Source organism: Chondrus crispus, genomic scaffold (genome assembly GCF_000350225.1).
Source record: "Chondrus crispus Stackhouse genomic scaffold, scaffold_422, whole genome shotgun sequence".
NCBI classification, from domain to species: Eukaryota; Rhodophyta; class Florideophyceae; order Gigartinales; family Gigartinaceae; genus Chondrus; species Chondrus crispus.
This window is the reverse complement of record NW_005179320.1, coordinates 47,211-67,303: the sequence shown is the minus strand read 5'-3', so window position 1 is coordinate 67,303 and position 20,093 is coordinate 47,211. Positions and strand designations below refer to the sequence as shown.

Below are 20,093 nucleotides of genomic sequence, written 5' to 3'. Positions count from 1 at the left end.
ACCACCGACCCCCCACCATGACCTCCCCCGCGACGTGCCCCATGGGGCGCACCCCGTCCGGCGCAGAGTTCGCCGTCCCGCGCACGGCCGACATGTTCGCCGCCCTGCGCTCGCCGGCCCACTGGCGCCCGGCCGAGCTGCTCACGCTCTTCCTCTCGGCCCTGTCGCTGCTGTCGCTGCTGCTGCGCCCGGTCCTGCCGCCCGCCTTCTACATCGCCGTCTTCGCCTTCTGGCGCCTCGCCTACAACCTCGTCCTCGCCGTGCTGCTGCGCCGCCAGTCGGACGCCCACGCCCTCACCCGCTGGCTGCGCGCCCGCTCGCCGGCCGCCCACGCCCTGCTCAACTGGGCCTGCACGGGCGCCGTCCTCCCGCCGTACGCCTGGGCCGACGCCCCGCCCGAGTTTAACGCCTGGCTCGCCTTCCGCGCCCTGTGCACCGTCATCCTCGCCAACGACGGCCTGTCCTACTTCGTCCTGTGCGTCGCCTGCAACCGCCCCTTCGCAGCAGCCTCCGTCCCCACCCTCGCCTTCTGCGTCCCCGCAGGCCTCGCACTCCTCGCCCTCTCCTTCTGGACAAAGGCAAAGGCACACCACGCCCTCGGCGACTTTGCCTGGTTCTGGGGCGACTTCTTCTTCACCCTCGACGGAGACCTCGTCTTTGATGGCGTCTTCGAGCTCTTCCCGCACCCCATGTACACCGTCGGCTACGCCGGCTATTACGGCGCCGCCCTCATCACCCGATCCTACACCGTCCTGCTGGTTAGCTTGCTGGCCCATCTTGCCCAGCTGGCCTTCCTCGCCCTGGTCGAGGAGCCGCACATCCGCAAGATTTACGCCTCGCCACCGCCTGCCAAGGCCCCGCGCGAGGCCCCTGCGGCCCCGCCGAACTCGCTTGCGCCGGACCTCTCGCCGCACGCTGCCTTCCTGGCCACCGCCCCGCAGCCGGCCGTCTTCGCAGCGGTGGCCGGCCTGCTGGCCTCCGTCGTCATCATGTACGTCCCGGCCGTCGTGTCGGCCCCGCTCACGGTCGCTCTGCTGCTGTGCGGCCGCGTCGTCCACTGGGTCATGTGTGCCGTCATGCTGCAGCGCGACGACGCCCACGCCGACAACCTCTGGATGCGCTCGTGCATCGCGAGGGGGAGTACGCGCACCCAGGCCTACTCGAGCTGGCAGCACATCTTCCTCTTCTCGTACCTCACCAACCACGCCCTGTTCCTCATCGCCGCGCTCTGCCTGCCCGCCACGGCCGCGCGGGAGGCCGGCGCTTATTCCTGGGTGCAGGGCTGGGCTTTGGGGCTGGCCGGCTTGTCGCTCATCGCCGTCGCTGTCGTCTCCATGGTGTCGGCCTGGTCGGTCACAGGCTACTTTGGCTTTTTCTACGGCGACTTCTTCGTCGCCCCGGAGACCCGCGAGCTCACCTACAAAGGCTCGTTCCGCTACGTCACCAACCCGGAGCTGACGCTGGGCTACCTTGCGTACTACGGCTTGGCCATTGTCAGGCAGTCGTGGAGCCTGGTGTGGCTCGCGCTTTTGTGCCAGGGGCTGCACATGCTCTTCATTTCGTGCGTGGAGGAGGCCAACACGGAGAGGGAGTACAAGCTTGTGCGCAAGCACACGGCTCTTGAGACCTCCTTCCGCTCGTTGCCCGGAATATCGTTTTTGATCCCGCTGGTAAAACGCATCGGCATTCGCATTCTGCACGCGGTGCAGCAGCGCATCGATATCAGGTTTGAGACCGTGTCGAGAAAGGTCGCTGTGCAGAAGGAGAAGATGAAGGCAGACATTGACAAGGCCGGCACGAAAATCTGGGAACAACATGTCCAACGCTGCGCCCTCGAGCTCAAGACAAGGGCGGAGTCCAGATTTGGCGTGCTAGACTGCGACAAAGTTATCTCTTTACTTGAAAAGAGAGGCGTCGCCGTGAGGCCGATAGGCGCCGTTAGATAAGTAGGATGTACTCTTGGGACAGAAGAAGAGGCAAACTGTTTTGTTTGTCATCTCGTGAGACTGGAAGGAAGCACCACACCTCTTTTCTGTTTCCCAAGTCGGAAATACTAAGGCCAGCCGCAACGGCAGTGCGGCCACGTATGGGCGTCCCCTTCACGCAATACGCCCCCGCACCTCTTACCCATTACCCAACCAAAGTGTAAATAAAATCTCGCAATAGTCATTACCATTATCTGAGCTTTGGGCCGGCAAAGAACGCGGCAGTCCTAAATGTAGAAACCGTGTCGCCCTCTCGGAGAGAGGTTTACTGAACGACTCTACTGCGTATCCTTTTCTTCTTGTGCTGTTTCAGCCGATAGCAGTGGCTTTTCTAATGGGGGGGTGTTGGCAGCAGCCGCGTCAGCCGCCATGTTCTTCTTCATTTCTGCGCGACGCACAAGCGTGTACATGAGCGAGCCCATCAGAATAACCGCCACACTAGCGCCTCCCCAAAAGGTAATCGGATTCCTATAAATCAAGAGCCCCAAGACGGTCTGCGCCGCGGCCTTTGCCGTTGCCGATACATTATGCGTCAATGGCGAGGTAAACTTAATCTGAGCGGCAACCGCAAAAGATATACATATTCCGAAAACGCCTCCGGCGGTCATCATGGACCAAAACTTGAGCTTGACAATGTTAGCTGACGCGATGATGACGCTGGGCTCTCCAAAGGCGATGATGAGCGGGATGAAGAGGATGGAGGCGTTGAGGTTATTGTACAGGGTGAGCTTCCACGGGTCATTGTCCACAAGCGGGAACTTCTTCTTGACAAAGATGGCGTTCATGGCGACGAAAAAGCTGGCCGACACGCCGAACAGGACGCCCTGCAGGGACCAGCGCAGCTCCTGTTGATTCCCCAGGGCGAAGCCGGACACGACGAGGGCGCAACATAGCATGGCCGAGGGGGACGTGCGCTGGCCAAGGACGACAAAGTCGAAGATGACGTTGAAGACAATGGTGAGCGAGCGCGCGACCTGATAGAACGAGATCTCGACGTACTTGAGACACAGGTTGTTGCACACCATCATCATGGTGAAGATAGCCGACAGCGGGAGCATCTGGCGCAGGATGTCGCGCTTGATTTCGAAGCGCGGGACGTTGGCCACGCCCATCTCGCCCATGATGTAGCAGGCGATGACGGTGACGACGCACTGGAACCACGTGATGAAGAGCGGGGCGTCGACCTTGCCCTCCGGTGAGGAGAGCAGCGACTTGTTCACGAAAACCATGGTGATGCTGATGAACCAGTAGAAGGCGACGGCGAGGAAGATGGCGTGCATCTTCGCGCCGGGCGACGACGACTTGGGCATCGTGGCGGGGATGGAGGGGAGGGCGCGGCGGGGGAGTGGTGCTGGCGCCAAGAGAGTGCGCGGTGGTGGGGCACCGGGGGAGCGGATGCGGCAGGCGATGTGGAGTTGTCGGTGACTGCAGCGGACGACGCGATGTCAGCCCACAGCGGGAAACGGATTGGGAATGCTGTGGAAAGGGGCGCGAAGGAAATTCGGAATTTTTGAGTTTCGCCATAATTCAATCGTAGAAGCAATGAAGCGCGTCCCGCCGACCGGGTCCTCATCCACATCACCCGGCCGCCTTCATCGAACAAGGCGAGTCGCGGCAGCGCGCCCGATCAGACGGTTACGGTACGGCGTCCCGTCAGGCCAGCCTGCGCCATCGTAGAAGGCTCTGTCCCGAACGCGTACGCTCGTTCACATAACCCACCCCCGCCACGCATCCCGCCCCCGCCGGTGCCCAAAAACGCCAACGCAAGCGTGCAAAACTGTTTATCCTCGCGCGACCCGCGCATATCCTAAATCGCACCGCAGTGCACCCGGCCTGGTGCCACGGCCAGCGACCTCCACACGGCGTCCATCCAGACACGCGCGGCACCTCGCCGCGCTGCGACAGCCGCGGCGCGCGCGTCCCGTGGCCCAAGCGACGCGCGCTGCGCGCCGGTGCGCGCGGGCGTTTCCGGCCGTCCCAACGCTTGCGCCGACCCGCGCAGCCGAGGCGCCCGCGGCAGCGCCCTACTCGGCGAGGGAGTCGATCCAGTCCTGCACGGGGTCCCCAGACGAGGGTTTCGCCACTGCATCGGCGAGCACGCACGCAGACAGCCTTCACGGTCAGCACTTGCACCGTCTGCATGACGCGAGGGCGCGTCGCTCCGCTTCGCCGCGCCGCGCGTGCACACGTACCGCCAGACGTCTTGAGCTTGTCGTTCGCCTCCTTGAGCGCGGCGATCTGCTGATCGCGGTCGGCTAGCGCGGCCTTGTACGCCGCCTCGCGCGCGCTGACGTGGTTGGACTGCGCAGGTCGGGAGGCAGACGGCCGGAGAGCGTGTTAGACGGGAAGAAAAAAAAAGGGCGGAAGGGGGGGAGGCCGGAAGGGGAGGACTTACCACTGCAATTATGCCGCTGCAGACGCCGACGCTCAGCGCGCCGAAGCGGGCGAACTGCGCGGGGGAAGGGTGGGGGTCAGGTTAGCTAGTGCAATGCGGGGCTGGATGGTGGGGGTAGGGCGATGCGGAGCACGTACGTGTCGTAAGCTGCCCGCCTTGGTGGTGAGGGACGAGGTGGCCGCGGAAAAGACATCTTGCGCGATCTGCATTGTTAGGATCACGGGCGTGGACGAGGGCGTAACGACGAAGGGTGCGCGAAATGGGAGCGGGAGGTGGACGGGGGAGGGTGAGGGGGCTGCCGAGGGCGATGGGGAATATGAGTGACCGTTGGGCGCGTGGGGCCGTTTATTGGTCAGTCTTGGCGAGAGGGGTAAGAATTAGTGTGGTTGGATCTCAGAGGCGCACCTCCTCCCCTCTGCCCTTGTTCTCCATCGCCAACCTTCCTCCCGTCCCCACGACACATCAAGTGCTGCATCCCCGCGCACCACAATGCCCTCGGCCTTCGCCCTCCCTCCTCCATTCGCCGCGCGCGCTGCGCCCCCCCGGCGCGCGTCGCCCGCCCCTCTGGCGCGCCGCCGCCTGCGCATGTGCTCGCGGGCAGCGCCTCCTCCGCGCCGCGTGTGCCGCATCTGCAAGACGCGCTTCGACCCGTCGCGCAACGGGCCGCGGTCCTGCCAGCACCACCCGGAGCTGTTCTCGGGCCGCCTTCTGCGCGTGGAGCCGACGGAGACGAGCGGCCTGTCCTTCTTCTACGACTGCTGCGGCGCGACGGACGCGGCGGCCCCAGGCTGCACGTACGGGCCCCACGCCTCGTACGACGACTGAGCCTCCCCGCTCAGTCCCCCTTCCCCGCGCGCGCCGGCTGCCGCCGCGCCGGCGCGCGCCGCGCCGCTTTGCGCGCAGCCTTGTCCCCGTTCTTGCTCGACGCCCGCGCGCGCCGCGACTCGCGCTGCGCTTGGATCGACACCCAGTACGCCCTCTCGGAGGCGCCCGTGAGAATTGATGCCGTCACGATCGTTCCGCAGATCTTCCCGCCGCCGGAGGGTGAGAGAGCACTGCACGCCGCTTGCGCCGCGTCCACGCTCACGAACCGTGCCTTGCACTCGTTGGGCGTCTTGGGGGAATAATCGACGTACCCCATTTTCCCGTACTGCGTCAGAGCCTCAAATAGAAGACGCCGCGTCACCTTTCGTTTAGTAACTTGTAGCCCGCTTATTGCCAGAATCAATCCGCTCTCGAACGACGGTGTCGGACGAGCTTCAACTTCTATTTCATCTTCGTCTTGATCGTCCGGGCCATTGTTCGACAGCTGCTTGCCTTGTTCATCACTAGCTAATGCCGCTTGCGCTGCTTCTGAATCGCACTCCACTTCTTTAGAGTTGCCGTCGTCGTCTGCGCAAGCTTCCTGCTGCGCACCCTCTGCACCCTCCGCCTCACCGCCATTATCCTCACTAGCTACACTCATGACAGGCGTAAAATCAACAGCAGCCGCATCTCCACGCTTGACAAGATGCCGTTCTTGCAAAGAATGGTTACCTCTCTTCTTTGCCTTCGCGTTGGCGACTTGCGCACTATGTCTCTGATCTTTGTACTTGTCCTTCCGCCGTCGCCACTCAGCCCGCGGAAGTGCGCGCAGGTTTGCAAAATCTCCCTCGCTGACCTCCTTCTCCCGGACACCTCTGAGAGCCTCCGCTGCCGCTTGTATGTCTTTATACTCGACAAAGCCAAAGCCCTTACACGAGCCCCCGGGAAACCGCGGCACGCTCACGTACGCCACGTCGCCGAACCGTTTGAAAACATCGATCACACGCTCTCGCGTTACGCCGGCCGCGAGAGTCTCGATATAAATTGTCCGTTCGTCCTCGTCATCGCGCACGCCGTCAATGAGGCGCTTCAGTTCCATCAACCCTCCCGCGATACGCACCCGCACGCCTTCGGCGCCGTCGGTCGAGAACTCGAGCGGTGGGGAACGTACGGCTCGAAGGGCGTTGAGCACGTCTTTTTCGCTGGCGCCGAGTTGCGAAACCTTGCGAAAGGTTACGAATTGGGACACAGGGACCCAACCCTCAGCGTGCAACATGACGTTTGTGAGGAATCTGTCGTGGCTCAGGTTGGTCGGCGAGAGCCAAAAGTGGACCAGATGTACCAATTTGTCGTGTGTGGAGGGATTTCTGCTGGTGCGGGGGCGCTTGCGTGTCCTGGATGACTCTGCGTTTGGAGACTGTGCTCGAGCAGACCGCTTTCCTGACATCGAGAACGACTTTGGCTTGAAGACGATGGCCGCCACCAATGAGTTGATGGCGGTGGCGTAAAGACGGCAAGCCAGGAGGCAAAATTTGACGCACTATTTTTTTTGCTTGTACTGTACAGTAGCCATACCGTAGAATCAAACGCTCTTCGACGTGTACACGTGTATGGTGTTTTGGAAAGCGAAGGGGGCCTCCGGTCCCATTCCGACAGCTGGTGAACAGCCTCTCCGGCAGCAGCCTCTCCGGCAGCAGCCTCCCTTTTTATAACACAAGGCAAAATAACAGGACGAGTATCCCTGCTCCACATGCATCCATAAACAATGGAAAATACAGCACAAGTTCTTACAATAAAATTGTAAACATGTTGACATATTTCAATCCTATCCCCCTCGTTTTGCAAGCTTACACGAGCCACAAAGAACGGCCAACCTAGCTCTCATGCAATACCCTTCACTATAGGCCTGTCGTACAAAGGTTCATCTGCTGCTTACTTGCTCTGTTCATTACAAGTGTTTGCCACCTCTTTATCAGAACGAGCTTGAAATGCAAAGATGGGACTCTATGCTTTTTTATATCGGTACGGCACATAAGTGGATGTCGGGAAGGGAAGGGAAGGGAAGGGAAGGGAAGGGAAATGAATATGGGAGAGGATTGCACCCAGCGTAGAAAGATTGAAATTATGCATGTAAACTGGTGCGCTTCCCAAGGAGATTTGACATCATTTGATGTCAAATACAAGGAGAATTTGGGTATTTTTATTACGCACATCGCTTAATTCAATGTCAGTGAGTGCATAAACTTGTGGCTGGGCTCGCATGACGGTGCAAGAGCACCTGGGCCCTAGATTTTCATGAATCGTGGAGTTTGAAGCTTCCACAGGGAGCAACATTTGTGCTCCTAAATAAGCGATGTGAAACATGTTTTGAGAGGGCAGCAGCGCTGCCCATCGCTCTCTCCTGTGAATGCGGAAAGCCTCTTCATGTATGGGGGAAGTGGGGGAAGTATGTGTGGTGTCGATTTTGCGTTTTCGTAATCGACAAGCTTACTTGTCATGAGGCAGATGGTAGAGTGTTGGCAAATCCACTCTGGATTTGTTTCTTAGACAACACCATTAGTCGTCAGTGACGACTAATGATGTTGTCTAAGAAAAGCTTCTTACAATACATTAGTATTATACGACTAATGGTGTTGTCTAAGAAGCTGCATCAGTACAGAATAGCGTTTGTTGTTACGGAGTGTCTGTGCGCAACTGCTTTACGTACGTGGCAATACTGAAGCGTACAGGATCAATATCAATAGATTTCGCGTTTCGATTACGAAAGAAGGTCGGAGGGGAGCTCTATACAGTATACTTTTTGTTACGTTCACCAAGTTGCTCGCGGGTGGGTGATTTTGCAATACTGTACTACCGTTCAGAGAAGACGCCGGTTGCTCTGAACGTTTGCGTCTTCGATACAGTTCACTGCGCCAGAGAAATCAATCAAACACACAGTAAGCAGGTACCTGTGGGTCTGTTCAGAGACTGTGCACCACGCAGATCTCCAAAGATTTCCCTCGGGGCGGGGGCTACTCTTGCGATGAAGCCTGAACGCTTGGGAATGTGAAGAAAAGCACTGAATTATTGCGCTTACAAAGTAAGACGATTCCGTCAAAAATTGTGAGGCGACTCGGGATCCCTGTCGGCGGACGGAATAAATTTGAAAAATTAGTCCATCGTGAAACACGACCTGATTGGGTGGAGTCAGGGAATGTCAGTGGAAGCAAATCTGCTGACGCTTACAAGATCTGTTATTTGGATTTGGTCCACGTATCGTTGCGCACAGATTGCTTCTTGTCAGCAAGGGCGAGACCACCGACCTCACAAGGGCTACCCCAACGGTAGTGATGCACTCGTTCTAGAAAGAGAGAAAAAAAAAGAATATCACACACGTTTGGGAGATTGGGAATGCAATGTACGCTGGTGCTTACCGCGGCTTGAGATGAGGCACTCATCTTTGGCTGCGTTTGATGATGGACGACGTCATCCTTACTGTTGAGAAGCCCACATGCACGGCATATTCCCAGGTGGTTCAAGCACGAAAAATCGAGGTTGACTCCAGTATATAGTGTGCCGCACGGTAAATGCTGCATCCACCCTACCAAGTGATTCCAACTTGGAATCAGGACCTGCCTTCATCACTTGGAAATTCCAAGTGATGAAGGCAGGTCCTGAATATTTAGATGGCGTAGCCGCGAGGTACATCGAGCGAGTCATATTTCGTCATCGAGGCAGAGAGTATTTTTCTCGATGCAAGTAATTCTATGTAAGTGGAACATACACTTGAGTACAGTATGAGATGCGAGGGTGTTCAGAGGATACAGATGCGGCTGCAGGGCCCCTTAAACCACTCATTTCTACCTCATCGCGTCTACTCAAACTCCGTCTACTGGCCCTTCAGTGGGGGAGCGCCAACCCGACGCTACAGTAAACAGTAAAACTTTGCGCTACGCTCGCCTGTTGACCGCCTGCTCCTGAGGCAACCCTGCTGACGAATCTGACCCTTCCTCTGACATTCCCGTCCCGGACTGCTGGCAGTCGCCACCCGTTGTCATCCCCTCTGAACGACCCCAAAAAGGCCGAAACTAGCCCCCACGACCTACCACGACCTGCTATTCATGACAACTAAGTACCGGAAAGAAACCGACATACGCAAATATCAGCTTCACGCTTCACCGCCGGCCCTCGAAACGACGCACCCGACTCTCCTCGCCCCTCATACTTTTGTACCCACTTGCACTCACCCTTGTACCCTACCTTCCCCCCCCCCTTGTATACGGGATGCCTCCAAAGCAGTGAACCCCCATCAAAGGGTCATCCATTTCTTCTGTTATGCCAAGTACCAAGGGTACTGTAGACAGCCGACGCAACAACTCGCTGTCACTCTCCTTTCATCTCTCTCGACCTTGAATTCCCAAACACATCTACTGCTCCTTTCACGCTCTACACCTATTGCACCTTCTACACCTATTGCACCAGGTACCTGAACACCACACCACTAGCTTCTCTGAACTCCACTCCGCCTACCTCGCTTTCCCTCTCCGTCCTGACCTCACCATCCTCGGTCGGTCGACTCTGCTTTCATGTCGCCGCCAGAAGGAGCACACCCTTCCAGCGATGGTGCTCCCCAATCTGTTCGACCAACGTTCCCCAAACGGCCCCCATCTGTGTTCCCACAGCGTCTCAACCCTTCCCCAGATTCCCAACGTCTTGCAAACGCCACCGCGCTTCGCACTCTGTCTGGGCCCTACCTGTCAGAGTTTATGGTATCTTCATCCTCGGACACCACGGTGACATCACAAGCGTCGCACACCTCCCTCCGTCCTTCCTCCTCCGTCGGCGCCACGGAGTCAGAATGCCATGAGCAGCCTCCCCTCATCGTCTCGACTCATGTCGGAAACCCTTCAGATATCGAGAGCGGAAGCTCTTACCCAGAGTTCCACTCGGGTCCGTCTGCGAGATCCAAAGAACATTTTCGTGACATCTCCTTCCTAGGGCCAATAACTTTGCATCGCCTTTTCGTCATGGCCTGGATTTTGGGCACGGGCGCGGGCCTCTACTTTCTTCAAAATTGGGTCTGGCCACCAGACTTCACTGAAGACACTACTTGGACTCTGCTGGGAATCGTATGGCTTATTCCGCTTCCGTCGTCTTTGGCCTTTGTAGTGGGTATTCTCTGGTTTAGGCACAACACGAAGCTGGACAAGGTGGAGAGAACAGAACACAACGTCGCTTTTCGCATCGTATCCCGCGGTATTAACACCAAGTGTCTCCTGTCCTCTATACGACGATGCCAGAAAGAAATGAAGAAGAATTCTATGTTTCCGTACCTCATTGAGGTAGTCACGGATGGGGATGCATTTCAGGCGCCTGACGAACCTGATGTCATTCATCTCAAAGTTCCTGCTGAATATCAAACACCGTCCGGGGCCAAATTTAAAGCCCGCGCACTGCATTATGCGTCGCAGCATTCAGTTGTTCCTCCAGATACATGGGTTGTGCATCTCGACGAAGAGAGCCAGCCGACGTCTAGTGTTTTGAAGGGGATTGCATTGATGGTGGCGGAATGTGAGCGCACAGGTAAAACGACGAGAATCGGGCAAGGACTGATTCTATACCACCGGGGGTGGAAGAAGCATCCGTTTCTGACATTGGCCGACATGAGAAGGACGGGTGATGATCTTGGTCACTTTTTTCTACAACATAACCTGGGATACACAATTTTCGGTTTGCACGGGTCTTTTGTTGTTTGCCGTCAAGATGTCGAGATGCAGCTAGGTTTTGATGTTGGACCTCGAGGGAGCGTGACAGAGGACGCATGGTGGATTTTATTAGCCATCGAAAAGGGGTATCGGACGATGTGGTGTGACGGGTTCCTAGAAGAGCAGGCGACACAGGGCCTGATGGACTTCATGAAACAGCGACGGCGATGGTACGTGGGGCTATTCCAGACGGCAGTATATTGCCCTGTGAAAGCGAGGCACAAGGTGTTGTTGCTGCTGAACACGGTTAGCTGGATTATTCTTCCGGTGGTGCTACCATTACAGCTGGTGTATCTCGGGTTGAGTTTTGCTTTCGAGAAGCAGATTGCGCTGCCAATCCGGTTGCTGAGCAACTTGATTTTCTCGACTACGACGCTGGTGTACCTTAGCGGGCTGGTGATCAACATGCGTGAGCACGGGACGCCGTGGTGGCGAGGGATATTCTGGGTGGCGCTCCAAATTTTAGGGCTTCCTTTCTTCTTCTTACTTGAGGTATGGAGCATCTTGATGGCGTTCTTGTCACCGTTTTCGAAGAGCGCAAAAGGGTTCCACGTGGTGAAAAAATCAGGGTCTACGGCGACGACGACGACGGCGTCTGTGCAAGCGAAGACGGTTTCACTGGCCTCTGAGGCAGTAGCGTCGCGCAAAACTAACTCGAGCTGACGTGTACGTAGGTAGTAGCTTTTCCCATGCCATGTAAATGTTTAGCATGGATCGAGTGACTCTTTTTGTTGCTCGTGTGGCAAGTCCTAAACCGCAGACTTTTTTTTTGATGGTTACACTGTCAAGGCCTTGTTGGGTTTGCTGAATGCTCACCGGCTTGCGAGGTGGTTGCGTTGGTAGGGTAATGGCTCGCTTGGTAACGCGTCGTAAAACAACATCTGAGTCGGGTCTTTGATATTGTACACGTGTCATTCATAGCACCGCTGTGCGGGCAGAAGGGAAGGGATTTCTTTGTTGAGTACAAAGAGTGCACTTTACAATACGGTACGTGTAGCCGGGGCAGGTTACAGCGCGAGCTTACTTGGCAGGGCAGATTCCCAGACCTCATGGACCGGATGGATGATGCTTTTGGGCCTCGTACAGTATGTGTATGTCAGCCTACTCCCCGACATCCAAGCCCTCGTGACTGACGGCGAGCCGCGGAGCTTCCCCCGTACGGGAATACCCGTGTGACGGCCTCGTAGAGCCCCTCGAAATGTTGTGCCAAGTGTGCGTACAGCCCGCCTCATACAGCAAGTGCTGACGCCATCAATTCAAACGCTTTTTCTAAAGCCCCAAATTGGCTCAGGGAGCCAGTTAGGAAGCACTTGTAGATCATCCCGTGTTGATCGGGTTACAAATGGATCACGCACGATACGGAAGGAAAGTACAGTACAGCAGCAGTTGAACCCTTGACATGTGACACGTGTTCTTGGAGCGAGGTGTGCTCATTGTGTCTACGAGGAGCCTGCCATCGAAGGCCAACCTCAATTCTCTTCTCCGCGCACATCCCAGACGGCCGTCTACCGTACACACTACAGTATCACAACTTCGCCTTGCGTAGATGTCCACTACGTACTATTGCTTACTAGCTTTGACGGCTTGAAGCTAACATCAATCCTCAACGTTTTTCAGATAGATTACGTACAATCTTCTACTAGCAAAACATGCGCCTCCTAATCATTCGTCATGCCGACCCGGAATACGTCACAGATTCCCTGACAGGACCCGGGAAAAAGGAGGCCGCCGCTCTTGCCGAGCGCTTCAAACAAGGTTTAGAAGGAGAAATTACCCACATCTACACCAGTCCCATGGGCAGAGCTCGAGCCACCGCATCATACACGGAAGAAGCCCTAGGAATGAAGGCCAACGTAGAAGAATGGACTCGCGAGCTGACCTACTGGCCAAGACTAAAGGGAGGAGAACGGCCCGGGGAGGGCGGTCTCGCCATGTGGGACCTCGCTGCCAACGACGTTCGCTCCACTGCAGCCTTGGAACGAGAGTCGCAATGGGATCTCATCGCTGGTATTCAACCCGCGAAACAGCCGTTTGAGGAGTTGCAAGTGTCCAGCGACGCCTTTCTTGCGAGGCATGGATACATGCGGGAAGGCTTTCAGTATAGGATTGTCAAGCCCAATCGCGATATCATCGCTGTCTTTTGTCACGGTGGCTTCGGCCTTACCTGGCTAGCCCATCTATTGCACATCCCGCTCGCCGTTGCGTGGACTTCGTTTTACATGTCGCCTAGTTCCGTCACAACGATTTTGTTCGATGAGAGGTCTCCGGATTATGCGTGCCCGCGTGCGATCGGAATTGGCGATATCGGTCATTTGTACGCAAACGGGCTTAAGCTTTCGATAAGCAAGTACGAAAGACCAAACACATACGGAGGTTGGAAGCGCCCCAGCGGTATCAAAGCTAATTTTTGGTAAACATGTAATACCGTCATGCCTCACAAGTGTGATTCCATATCTGCTGCGACAACCTGTTTGTCTTATGCAAGTGTATAGTAGAAGTCTGTGTCACCCTCAAATTGCGACTTCTTGATCACCCCGGCTTTTCGAAGAATTTCCCTCGTCATTCCAAGTTCTTCTTGCGGTACAAATCGTTCTCCGCTAGTAGCATACCGTACCCCTCGCATCCAACCCTTTGCGTCATCTTCACTCATACCATACTTTGTTGAAATGGCTCCAACATTACCCGGGTCCTCAAGAAACTGTTTCCCCGCTTCTACAAATGCATCGACAACTGCGTGAATGTCGTGTATTCGTTTGCAATCTTCACTGACAACCACGCTGAAACATCCCCATGGTGTGGGTACCCCGTCAATGATTCTCACCTCACCCTTGTCTTCAAATGGCCTCGTCGTAAAATGTTCCCACAGAAATGCATCCACAGTGCCATCGTTGACGGCATCCCGAAGCCCCTGAAAGTTGCCGCAAACTTTGAATCTCGGTTTCGCAGTCCAGCCCCTCTTGGACGCCAACGTTTGCACCATGACATGGCTACCGGAACCGAAACGTGATATGCCCCACGTTGCGTCGCTGAGCTCACCAAGACTTGCGACGGAAGCCTTGCCGGCAACAATCACAGCCCATGTGAGCGGGCTTCTCACCAATGGTGCGGCAAGTCGCACGGGGTCACCATTTTCAATTGCAGCCACTATGCAGTCGGTAAGAGCAAAGGCAGCGTCGACTTGGCCGCCCTTCACAGAGTTTAGCATAGAGCCGCTGCCCCCTGGATGCAAAACCAGCTTCGCACCGCATGCCAGGTTTTTCCCAGCGAAATCGGCATGTTCAAAGCAGTCATTAAAAGCTTCTGGGACGCCGGCAATGCGAATGGGTTCTGGCATGACGTGGAGCTTTGTTTGCAAGTTAGCAGGCAATGCGTTCGTACCTCCAAGTGATGCGATGCTTGGCACCCTTCCGAGCCACGTGCCCCCGCAGCGCAGCTCGAGATGCTGAGGTATCGCAATAGAAAGTATGATTAAGTGCCGTGTCATAATTAAAACGATAAGTATAGAAACTGAGAGCCGTCAAAAACTTCTTCTGTATTTAGCTTCTACTGTACATCATGACAAAAAGGTGAAAATACAGTACATCATGTACTGTATTTTCATCTTTTTTTACGCTCTCCGGAGTGATCCTCTTCCTGCGATGCGCGAGAGCTCCTTACTACAGCTCCTTCGATATGATCGGCTGTCAAAATCGGGAACGACAGCAGAATAATCCATTTTCTCTTCCAAGCTGCCATATCTTAGAGGGATGGATGCCTTCGAAAAAGCAACGCTTCACACACTGCAGGTCCCAGTCAGCAGCGGCATGGACATTTCAGCGCTGCGCTCGGTGACGATCCTTGTCATTCTCACAGCTCCACTACAGCGAGACATGCTGTGGGCTACCGCACCGAGAGTAACTTCTACGGTGTGAACGCAGAGAATTGTTTCGCTCAACACGCAGACAGCTTAACAATTCTTGCAGTCTGGCAGAGTACTGTAAATGACACAAACTAATCCGCTTCGCAGCGAGCTCCATCGTGTGACCACGGAAGAAGCACAAACAACACCAAAACACAAAAGGGACCTTCATAGAAAGGCGCAGGCTTTTGCGAAGTCACGGAAGAGGTGTGTGCATGTTTCACTTCTCTGATTTTGACGCCTCGCTTCTTCACAAGCACGAAAGGAACTGGCGGAGACGCCGAACAGTTTAACCAATATCCTCGAATAGAAAGGGTCTGTATAGAAAGCAAACGCACGTTGACGAAAAATAGAGTTGGCTTCCAAGTTTTGGCACTCTCCCACCCAACAGAGCAATGAGTGTGAAGCCCAGGATCTTAAAAATGCACCCGTTGTCCTACTACTCAGCTCTCAACCTCGAAGAACGACAAATAACAACGGGCACAACACTGTTTGCGCTATACAACTAGATTTTCCCGCAGTCGCTCGTACCGTGAAACAAGAGCCTCGTCTCCGTCCTCAAATCTTCTGACATGCGCCGGTATACTTCTGAGCTCGTTGATGCTCCTGGTTCCGAGGCCTGGGCCGGAGTTCTCGTTTGATGGCACTCTTTTCAGAATTGGCGCGTTCTTCGAAGTCAATAAGCCCTTCTGCGCTGCGCCGTAGGCATCAATCACTTCGTTTTCGAAATCATTCGCACCGGAGTCACCTAGCACTGTAGCCCTGCTCCTTTGCACCTCCCCGCTTTCCCCACTCCCCGAATGTGGGGCAAGGGGATAGGCCGAGGACATGTGGTCGGAAGCGGCTAACGGGTAAGTATCGGCCGTCTTCTGCGTGTATGCCACCGGCGTCGTGGGTGATGCATACATCCTGCTCCTCGGTGCTTGAGTTTCCTGTGAAATGGCTGTCGGAACGGCAGTTGGGGCAGTTACCTTTGGAATACGCCCCCGTTCTGTACTGAGCTGCGGCGACATGGGCGTGCCGAAATCCGACGAAGCCGTAGATACAGGAGTCGTCTGCGCATGACGCATATCTGTGACAGGCTGTGACTCTGCGACAGGGCGGGACGAGCGTGGCGGTGTTCCGCGGATGGTGGAATCTGCTGTGGCCGCAGCAGGCCTCATGCCGACTGCCGCAGCGGTACCCAAGCCAGCAGCGGCTGCAACGGCGGCTGCGGGCGCTGTTCCAAGCGGCGAAGTGCGTGCGCGCCCCGAAACAGAAGCCATAGCTTCCGCGGTCTCCGCGATGGGGGTGGTGCGAGCACGAGAGTGCAGATTGGCGGCGGGCGGAGCGTGCGCGGGTGCGATATCGATGCCGAAATACTGCTTGACCGCGGAAGCAAGCTCCTTGTCGACCTCCGGGCGCGTGGCGGGGGCCGGGGACAAGGCGTCGCGCACGGTGGCGTTGACGAGCGGGTACAGGTCGCCCTCTGCGTTCTGGATCTGCTCGACGTGGACGGAGCCGAACTGCTCGGCGAGGAAGTCGACGGTGTCTGAGAGGTACTTCATGTGGAGGCGGGCGGCGGCGAAGACGAGGGTGACGATGCCGGAGCGGGCGGGCTCCGGGATCTGGACGAGCGAGGTGTAGCCCGCGAGCGGCTCGGAGCGCTCGTACAGGGCGTTGGAGAGCGGGTTGAGCGCGGCCAGGGCGGTGACGATGCGGTTGTTGCGGATGGCCGACTCGGCGTAGTTGCGCGCGCGCGGGGGGTCGTCGTTCCGGTACAGGCGCGCGGCCTCCTTCCGGTCGTCGTTGATCATCTGGACGTAGATGCCGCAGTGGTGCTCCGTGCCGAGCGCGTTCGCGCGCAGGTGCGAGCGCCACCGCGTGTCGTCCCAGTCCGGCAGCGGCTCGATGACGGCTTGGCGAGAGGGCTTTTTGCGAAACAGACCCATCGCGAAGGGGGGGGGGGGGGTTACTTGAGGAAGGTTGGAGGGTTGGGGAATAGAGGGAAGGCGGAAGGAAAGCGGGGATGAATGGGTGTGCTGTGTGAGTGTGGGAGCGCTGCTGAGGTGTTGGGGGGCGGGGGGGGGGCTGGTTCGTTGCGTGCTGAGGTGTTGGGGGTTGGGGCAAGCGAGGATCGAAGAACGGGGCTAAGGAGGTGGCGTAGGGCGGGGGCAAACTGTCCAGCAGACCAGCATTGTGGCAGCCAGGAGGCGTGTGGCACGGGTATTTTAACTGAGAAAGTAGATTCCACCTGGGTAGATCACGGACGCTTGGCGGTGGAAATCAGTAGGAATCCACGTCATCGTCCATTGCTGTGACGACCTCGCCTGCCCCGACTAGCGTGCGAGGCTTCCACCCACTCCGGCATCGCCTGCCACTTGTGTGCTTAAATACCATACTGTACATCCCACCAAAATTACACTACGGTGCATCGGCTTCAGTTGAGCTCCTGGTCTCGACTCGAGACCCGCGAATTTGCAAATTGATCACTTAAATTACATAGAGATACTTACAGTATCACCACCGCACGCCATCTTGCCCAACGATCTTGCCCAACGATCTTGCCCAACGATCTTGCCCAACGCTTCGCCCTTGTCTTTCAATCTTAACGTCGCTCAGAGCCTCTATAATCGGCAGGCTATTGCGTCCCGGCCGCTTTGCATCCACTGCAACTATCGTGGTGATCGCCCTGGAAACGTCCAGTCAGTGATGAAGCCATAGGCACTTTTCTTGTTCACCGTAGCTAGCAAAATGTTCCTGAATAAACAAAACTTGTCCTCATGAATAGCGCGGCAGTACTCATTTCGGAGACGTCTTTTTTCGTTTCAGGTTACGTTTCTTGGCCAAAGACTTCTCTCTTGCCGTCCAGAAGCTGGCCTCTGGTGCTTTCTCCTTCTTCTTTTTCGCCGCCTTCGATTTGGCAACCGGTTTCTTGACGGACCACTTATCAGAGCCCTTTTTCCTGTCTCTTTCTTCAGCGAGAATGGCTTGGTTCGTCTCCACTGCGTCTTCCATCATGGTTGCGAGAGCAAGGCTATGCGAATTCTTGGCCGCTTTGTGAGCCTCAGAGTCTACATTCTCAACCTCTGCGAGCAGTTGCTTTCTCAGTTGCTTTCCCCAATGTGCCGTTACGTATTGCGATATGATGCCAACCGCATCCGCTGACTTCATCTTCGACTCCCTTACCAGAGCCCCATGTTTCGCCTGCAGCCACGACATTGCCTTTTCGTCATTGAGTTTGTAAAAACTCTCACCACCGGCTTCTTTCACATCACAAAGCATTTCGAACTGCCTAGTGTCGCAAAGTCCCGTTAAATTTGTCCCATCAGCAGTAACGCACAACGCATCCAGGGGCTGAAACACCTGTTTGTCCCCGACTTCTCTCAACGAGTCCATGAGAACCAACGCACAGAAGAGAGGGTCCACACGCGTCACCATAGTCACGTCTCCGTTGCTGCACACGTCAGGCACGAGCTCTTCGGCCTCGGGGACGAAAAACCATGACGCGAAGGGCGACTTGAAACGCACAAGCTCTACTAATACCACCGTCTTCTCCTCCTTGCGCAGAATGTACAAAGGCACGACGGAGGAGGCCTTAGCATTTTCGGGGAATTCGATCGGCGTTAGTGCCAGGGTTTGTTCCACGCCCGGCTTCTGCAGCTCGCCTTGTGGAAGCGCTTCCGTCGGCAGAATGACGACAGCCGCTCTTTTTTGCACCCCCATGTCGTCACTCAGGTCAGGAGCATAACGAGCTGCTGTTTCTCGAATGTATGTCGTGAGCACCTGACAGACAAGAGAAGTTCGTAATAAAAGTGGTTGTTGACTTTGAGAATGTCGAACGGCAGAGTAGGACAGCTTTCTTGTAGTTCCCGCCAAAAACTCGGTTTGCATAAACTTGTTCATTTTCAGGCCATATTTTTCTACTCCTCCAAACGGCGCACATACAGTATTGAGCGAACCAATCAAGGACCCTTTTGGAGACACAGTTCTGTGCAGTGAACCCTCGATATCTGAATATGGATGGTTGCTTCCTTCCGCATTCAATTAAAGTGCATACTGTAATCAGTTTCCAAGGATGTTTCATATACAGCCCAAATATGTAACAATCCCATAAGTTTTAACCAAAATATTGAGTAATGCGGGTCTGCTTGGCTTGGTTTGCGCGTTCGAGGTGTGTCCATTTTCGATTGCCCAGGAAAACTGGAAATTGAACCACATTTATAATGAATAAAGTTATCATAGCTCAGTTTTGTCTCATAGAATGCTCTTGTATGAGGCCTGTTATGATTAAGATGTGCTTGTGGTATTCATGAATACCTCATATGTGACCTGCAATCAACGCTCCGGAGCTCGTTCCGAGCAATGGCATGCACATATCGCGGATATTCACATAACAAGGATTCAGATGGCGAGGGTTCACTGTACATCCACTTCTCGGGGCTGCCATCCAAATGAGATCTGTGCTGGGATGGCTAGCTAGCAGAGTGTCTATCCGACCAAGCGCTATCATCACATAAAATTTGCGAATTTTATTTCTTTTCAACTTTGATGGCCACGGTTTCATTTTTTCTTTGGTAGATTGACTGGTTTTAACTTTTTTCTTCCTTTAAAAGTTAAAACCGAATAGAAAGCCCTCAACGCAATATTTCTATGCTACTGGAATTAAATTTTGCTTTAAGAAAAATGCTTACCGTAAGCTGACTTTCTTCTTTTAAACACCTTTGTATGTATCAACGAGTTGGTTCTCACTACAATCGACAAGTAAATGCTTTACCTGTGGTGATGGCCTTCTGGTTTCAAAAAACAGATGTGAAATCGCCAGTTTGGTTGTCTTGAAAAAATAAAATAACGTGTGTCCTCATATGAGGTCTAACGGTCGGAAAGACACTCTAGCTAGATGGAGTATCGTGAAGGGTACTCGACAACACTGTAACTTACTGAGGGTTCTGCTAGCAGAGCTCACCGCAGCGAGAACGCAAAAGTAAATACATGTCAAAAGAAGGGCCTTAATAAACTTCTACGTAAAGGGAATGGTGCTCCCTTCTTCTAAATTACAGAAGTCACCCACTCATTCACGGAATACGCCTACAAAGGATTCCCTCACCCCGCAAAAAATACCTCAATTACTAAATATTTATGGCGCTACCAGGCCTCATCTAAAGGCTTAAGGTGCAACGAGGGCAAGATAAAATACGAGAAAGTTGGATGTGATAGACCGGTGCGTTGGCTCCATCGTTTAAAAGACTTGTCGCACCCAGAGATATAATCTTCTCATCGTAGAAACG

The 20,093-nt window shown here is 55.2% G+C and overlaps 8 protein-coding genes; 3 read left to right on the top strand and 5 right to left on the bottom strand.

The window, feature by feature from the left end:
* The first annotated feature begins 17 nt into the window (after window positions 1-17).
* Window positions 18-2,257, top strand: CHC_T00009414001 (Phosphatidylethanolamine N-methyltransferase). Its single transcript, XM_005718674.1, has 3 exons — window positions 18-947; window positions 1,086-1,937; window positions 2,201-2,257. Exons 1-3 carry the CDS (start codon window positions 18-20, stop codon window positions 2,255-2,257), a joined length of 1,839 nt encoding a protein of 612 aa, XP_005718731.1.
* Window positions 2,258-2,263: 6 nt separating this feature from the next.
* On the bottom strand, window positions 2,264-4,635 carry CHC_T00009068001 (GDP-fucose transporter). XM_005718673.1 is given in 2 exon segments: window positions 2,264-3,295; window positions 3,296-4,635. 1 exon segment carries the CDS (start codon window positions 3,293-3,295, stop codon window positions 2,264-2,266), a length of 1,032 nt encoding a protein of 343 aa, XP_005718730.1. The 5' UTR covers window positions 3,296-4,635.
* A 4,649-nt stretch (window positions 4,636-9,284) lies between these two features.
* Window positions 9,285-9,653, top strand: CHC_T00001243001 (hypothetical protein). The gene has a single exon (XM_005718672.1). The coding sequence runs from the start codon at window positions 9,285-9,287 to the stop codon at window positions 9,651-9,653; it is 369 nt and encodes a 122-aa protein (XP_005718729.1).
* A 1,268-nt stretch (window positions 9,654-10,921) lies between these two features.
* Window positions 10,922-11,080, bottom strand: CHC_T00001242001 (hypothetical protein). The gene has a single exon (XM_005718671.1). It carries the CDS (start codon window positions 11,078-11,080, stop codon window positions 10,922-10,924), a length of 159 nt encoding a protein of 52 aa, XP_005718728.1.
* Window positions 11,081-12,577: 1,497 nt separating this feature from the next.
* Window positions 12,578-13,342, top strand: CHC_T00001241001 (hypothetical protein). Its single transcript, XM_005718670.1, has one exon. It carries the CDS (start codon window positions 12,578-12,580, stop codon window positions 13,340-13,342), a length of 765 nt encoding a protein of 254 aa, XP_005718727.1.
* Window positions 13,343-13,404: 62 nt separating this feature from the next.
* CHC_T00001240001 (hypothetical protein) lies at window positions 13,405-14,412 on the bottom strand. Its single transcript, XM_005718669.1, has one exon. It carries the CDS (start codon window positions 14,410-14,412, stop codon window positions 13,405-13,407), a length of 1,008 nt encoding a protein of 335 aa, XP_005718726.1.
* Window positions 14,413-15,087: 675 nt separating this feature from the next.
* Window positions 15,088-17,590, bottom strand: CHC_T00001239001 (hypothetical protein). XM_005718668.1 is given in 4 exon segments: window positions 15,088-15,538; window positions 15,539-15,574; window positions 15,655-17,077; window positions 17,553-17,590. The coding sequence occupies 3 exon segments, from the start codon at window positions 17,588-17,590 to the stop codon at window positions 15,539-15,541; spliced, it is 1,497 nt and encodes a 498-aa protein (XP_005718725.1). The 3' UTR covers window positions 15,088-15,538.
* Window positions 17,591-17,607: 17 nt separating this feature from the next.
* Window positions 17,608-18,699, bottom strand: CHC_T00001238001 (hypothetical protein). Its single transcript, XM_005718667.1, has one exon. The coding sequence runs from the start codon at window positions 18,697-18,699 to the stop codon at window positions 17,608-17,610; it is 1,092 nt and encodes a 363-aa protein (XP_005718724.1).
* Between the last annotated feature and the right edge of the window lie 1,394 nt (window positions 18,700-20,093).

Excerpts from the sequence above, each read along its gene's own strand:
- CHC_T00001243001 (XM_005718672.1), top strand. The coding sequence starts at position 9,285 with ATGACAACTAAGTACCGGAAAGAAACCGACATACGCAAATATCAGCTT.
- CHC_T00009068001 (XM_005718673.1), bottom strand. The coding sequence starts at position 3,295 with ATGCCCAAGTCGTCGTCGCCCGGCGCGAAGATGCACGCCATCTTCCTC.
- CHC_T00001242001 (XM_005718671.1), bottom strand. The coding sequence starts at position 11,080 with ATGAAGTCCATCAGGCCCTGTGTCGCCTGCTCTTCTAGGAACCCGTCA.
- CHC_T00001241001 (XM_005718670.1), top strand. The coding sequence starts at position 12,578 with ATGCGCCTCCTAATCATTCGTCATGCCGACCCGGAATACGTCACAGAT.
- CHC_T00001238001 (XM_005718667.1), bottom strand. The coding sequence starts at position 18,699 with ATGCAAACCGAGTTTTTGGCGGGAACTACAAGAAAGCTGTCCTACTCT.
- CHC_T00001240001 (XM_005718669.1), bottom strand. The coding sequence starts at position 14,412 with ATGACACGGCACTTAATCATACTTTCTATTGCGATACCTCAGCATCTC.
- CHC_T00001239001 (XM_005718668.1), bottom strand. The coding sequence starts at position 17,590 with ATGAGGACAAGTTTTGTTTATTCAGGAACATTTTGCTA. Across the intron at positions 17,078-17,552 it reads TATTCAGGAACATTTTGCTA|CGTCCGTGATCTACCCAGGT; the intron begins GCTACGGTGAAC and ends TCCACCGCCAAG. Across the intron at positions 15,575-15,654 it reads TTAGCCGCTTCCGACCACAT|GTGACTCCGGTGCGAATGAT; the intron begins GTCCTCGGCCTA and ends CTACAGTGCTAG.
- CHC_T00009414001 (XM_005718674.1), top strand. The coding sequence starts at position 18 with ATGACCTCCCCCGCGACGTGCCCCATGGGGCGCACCCCGTCCGGCGCA. Across the intron at positions 948-1,085 it reads CCACCGCCCCGCAGCCGGCC|CGCGACGACGCCCACGCCGA; the intron begins GTCTTCGCAGCG and ends GTCATGCTGCAG. Across the intron at positions 1,938-2,200 it reads CCGTGAGGCCGATAGGCGCC|AACGCGGCAGTCCTAAATGT; the intron begins GTTAGATAAGTA and ends GGGCCGGCAAAG.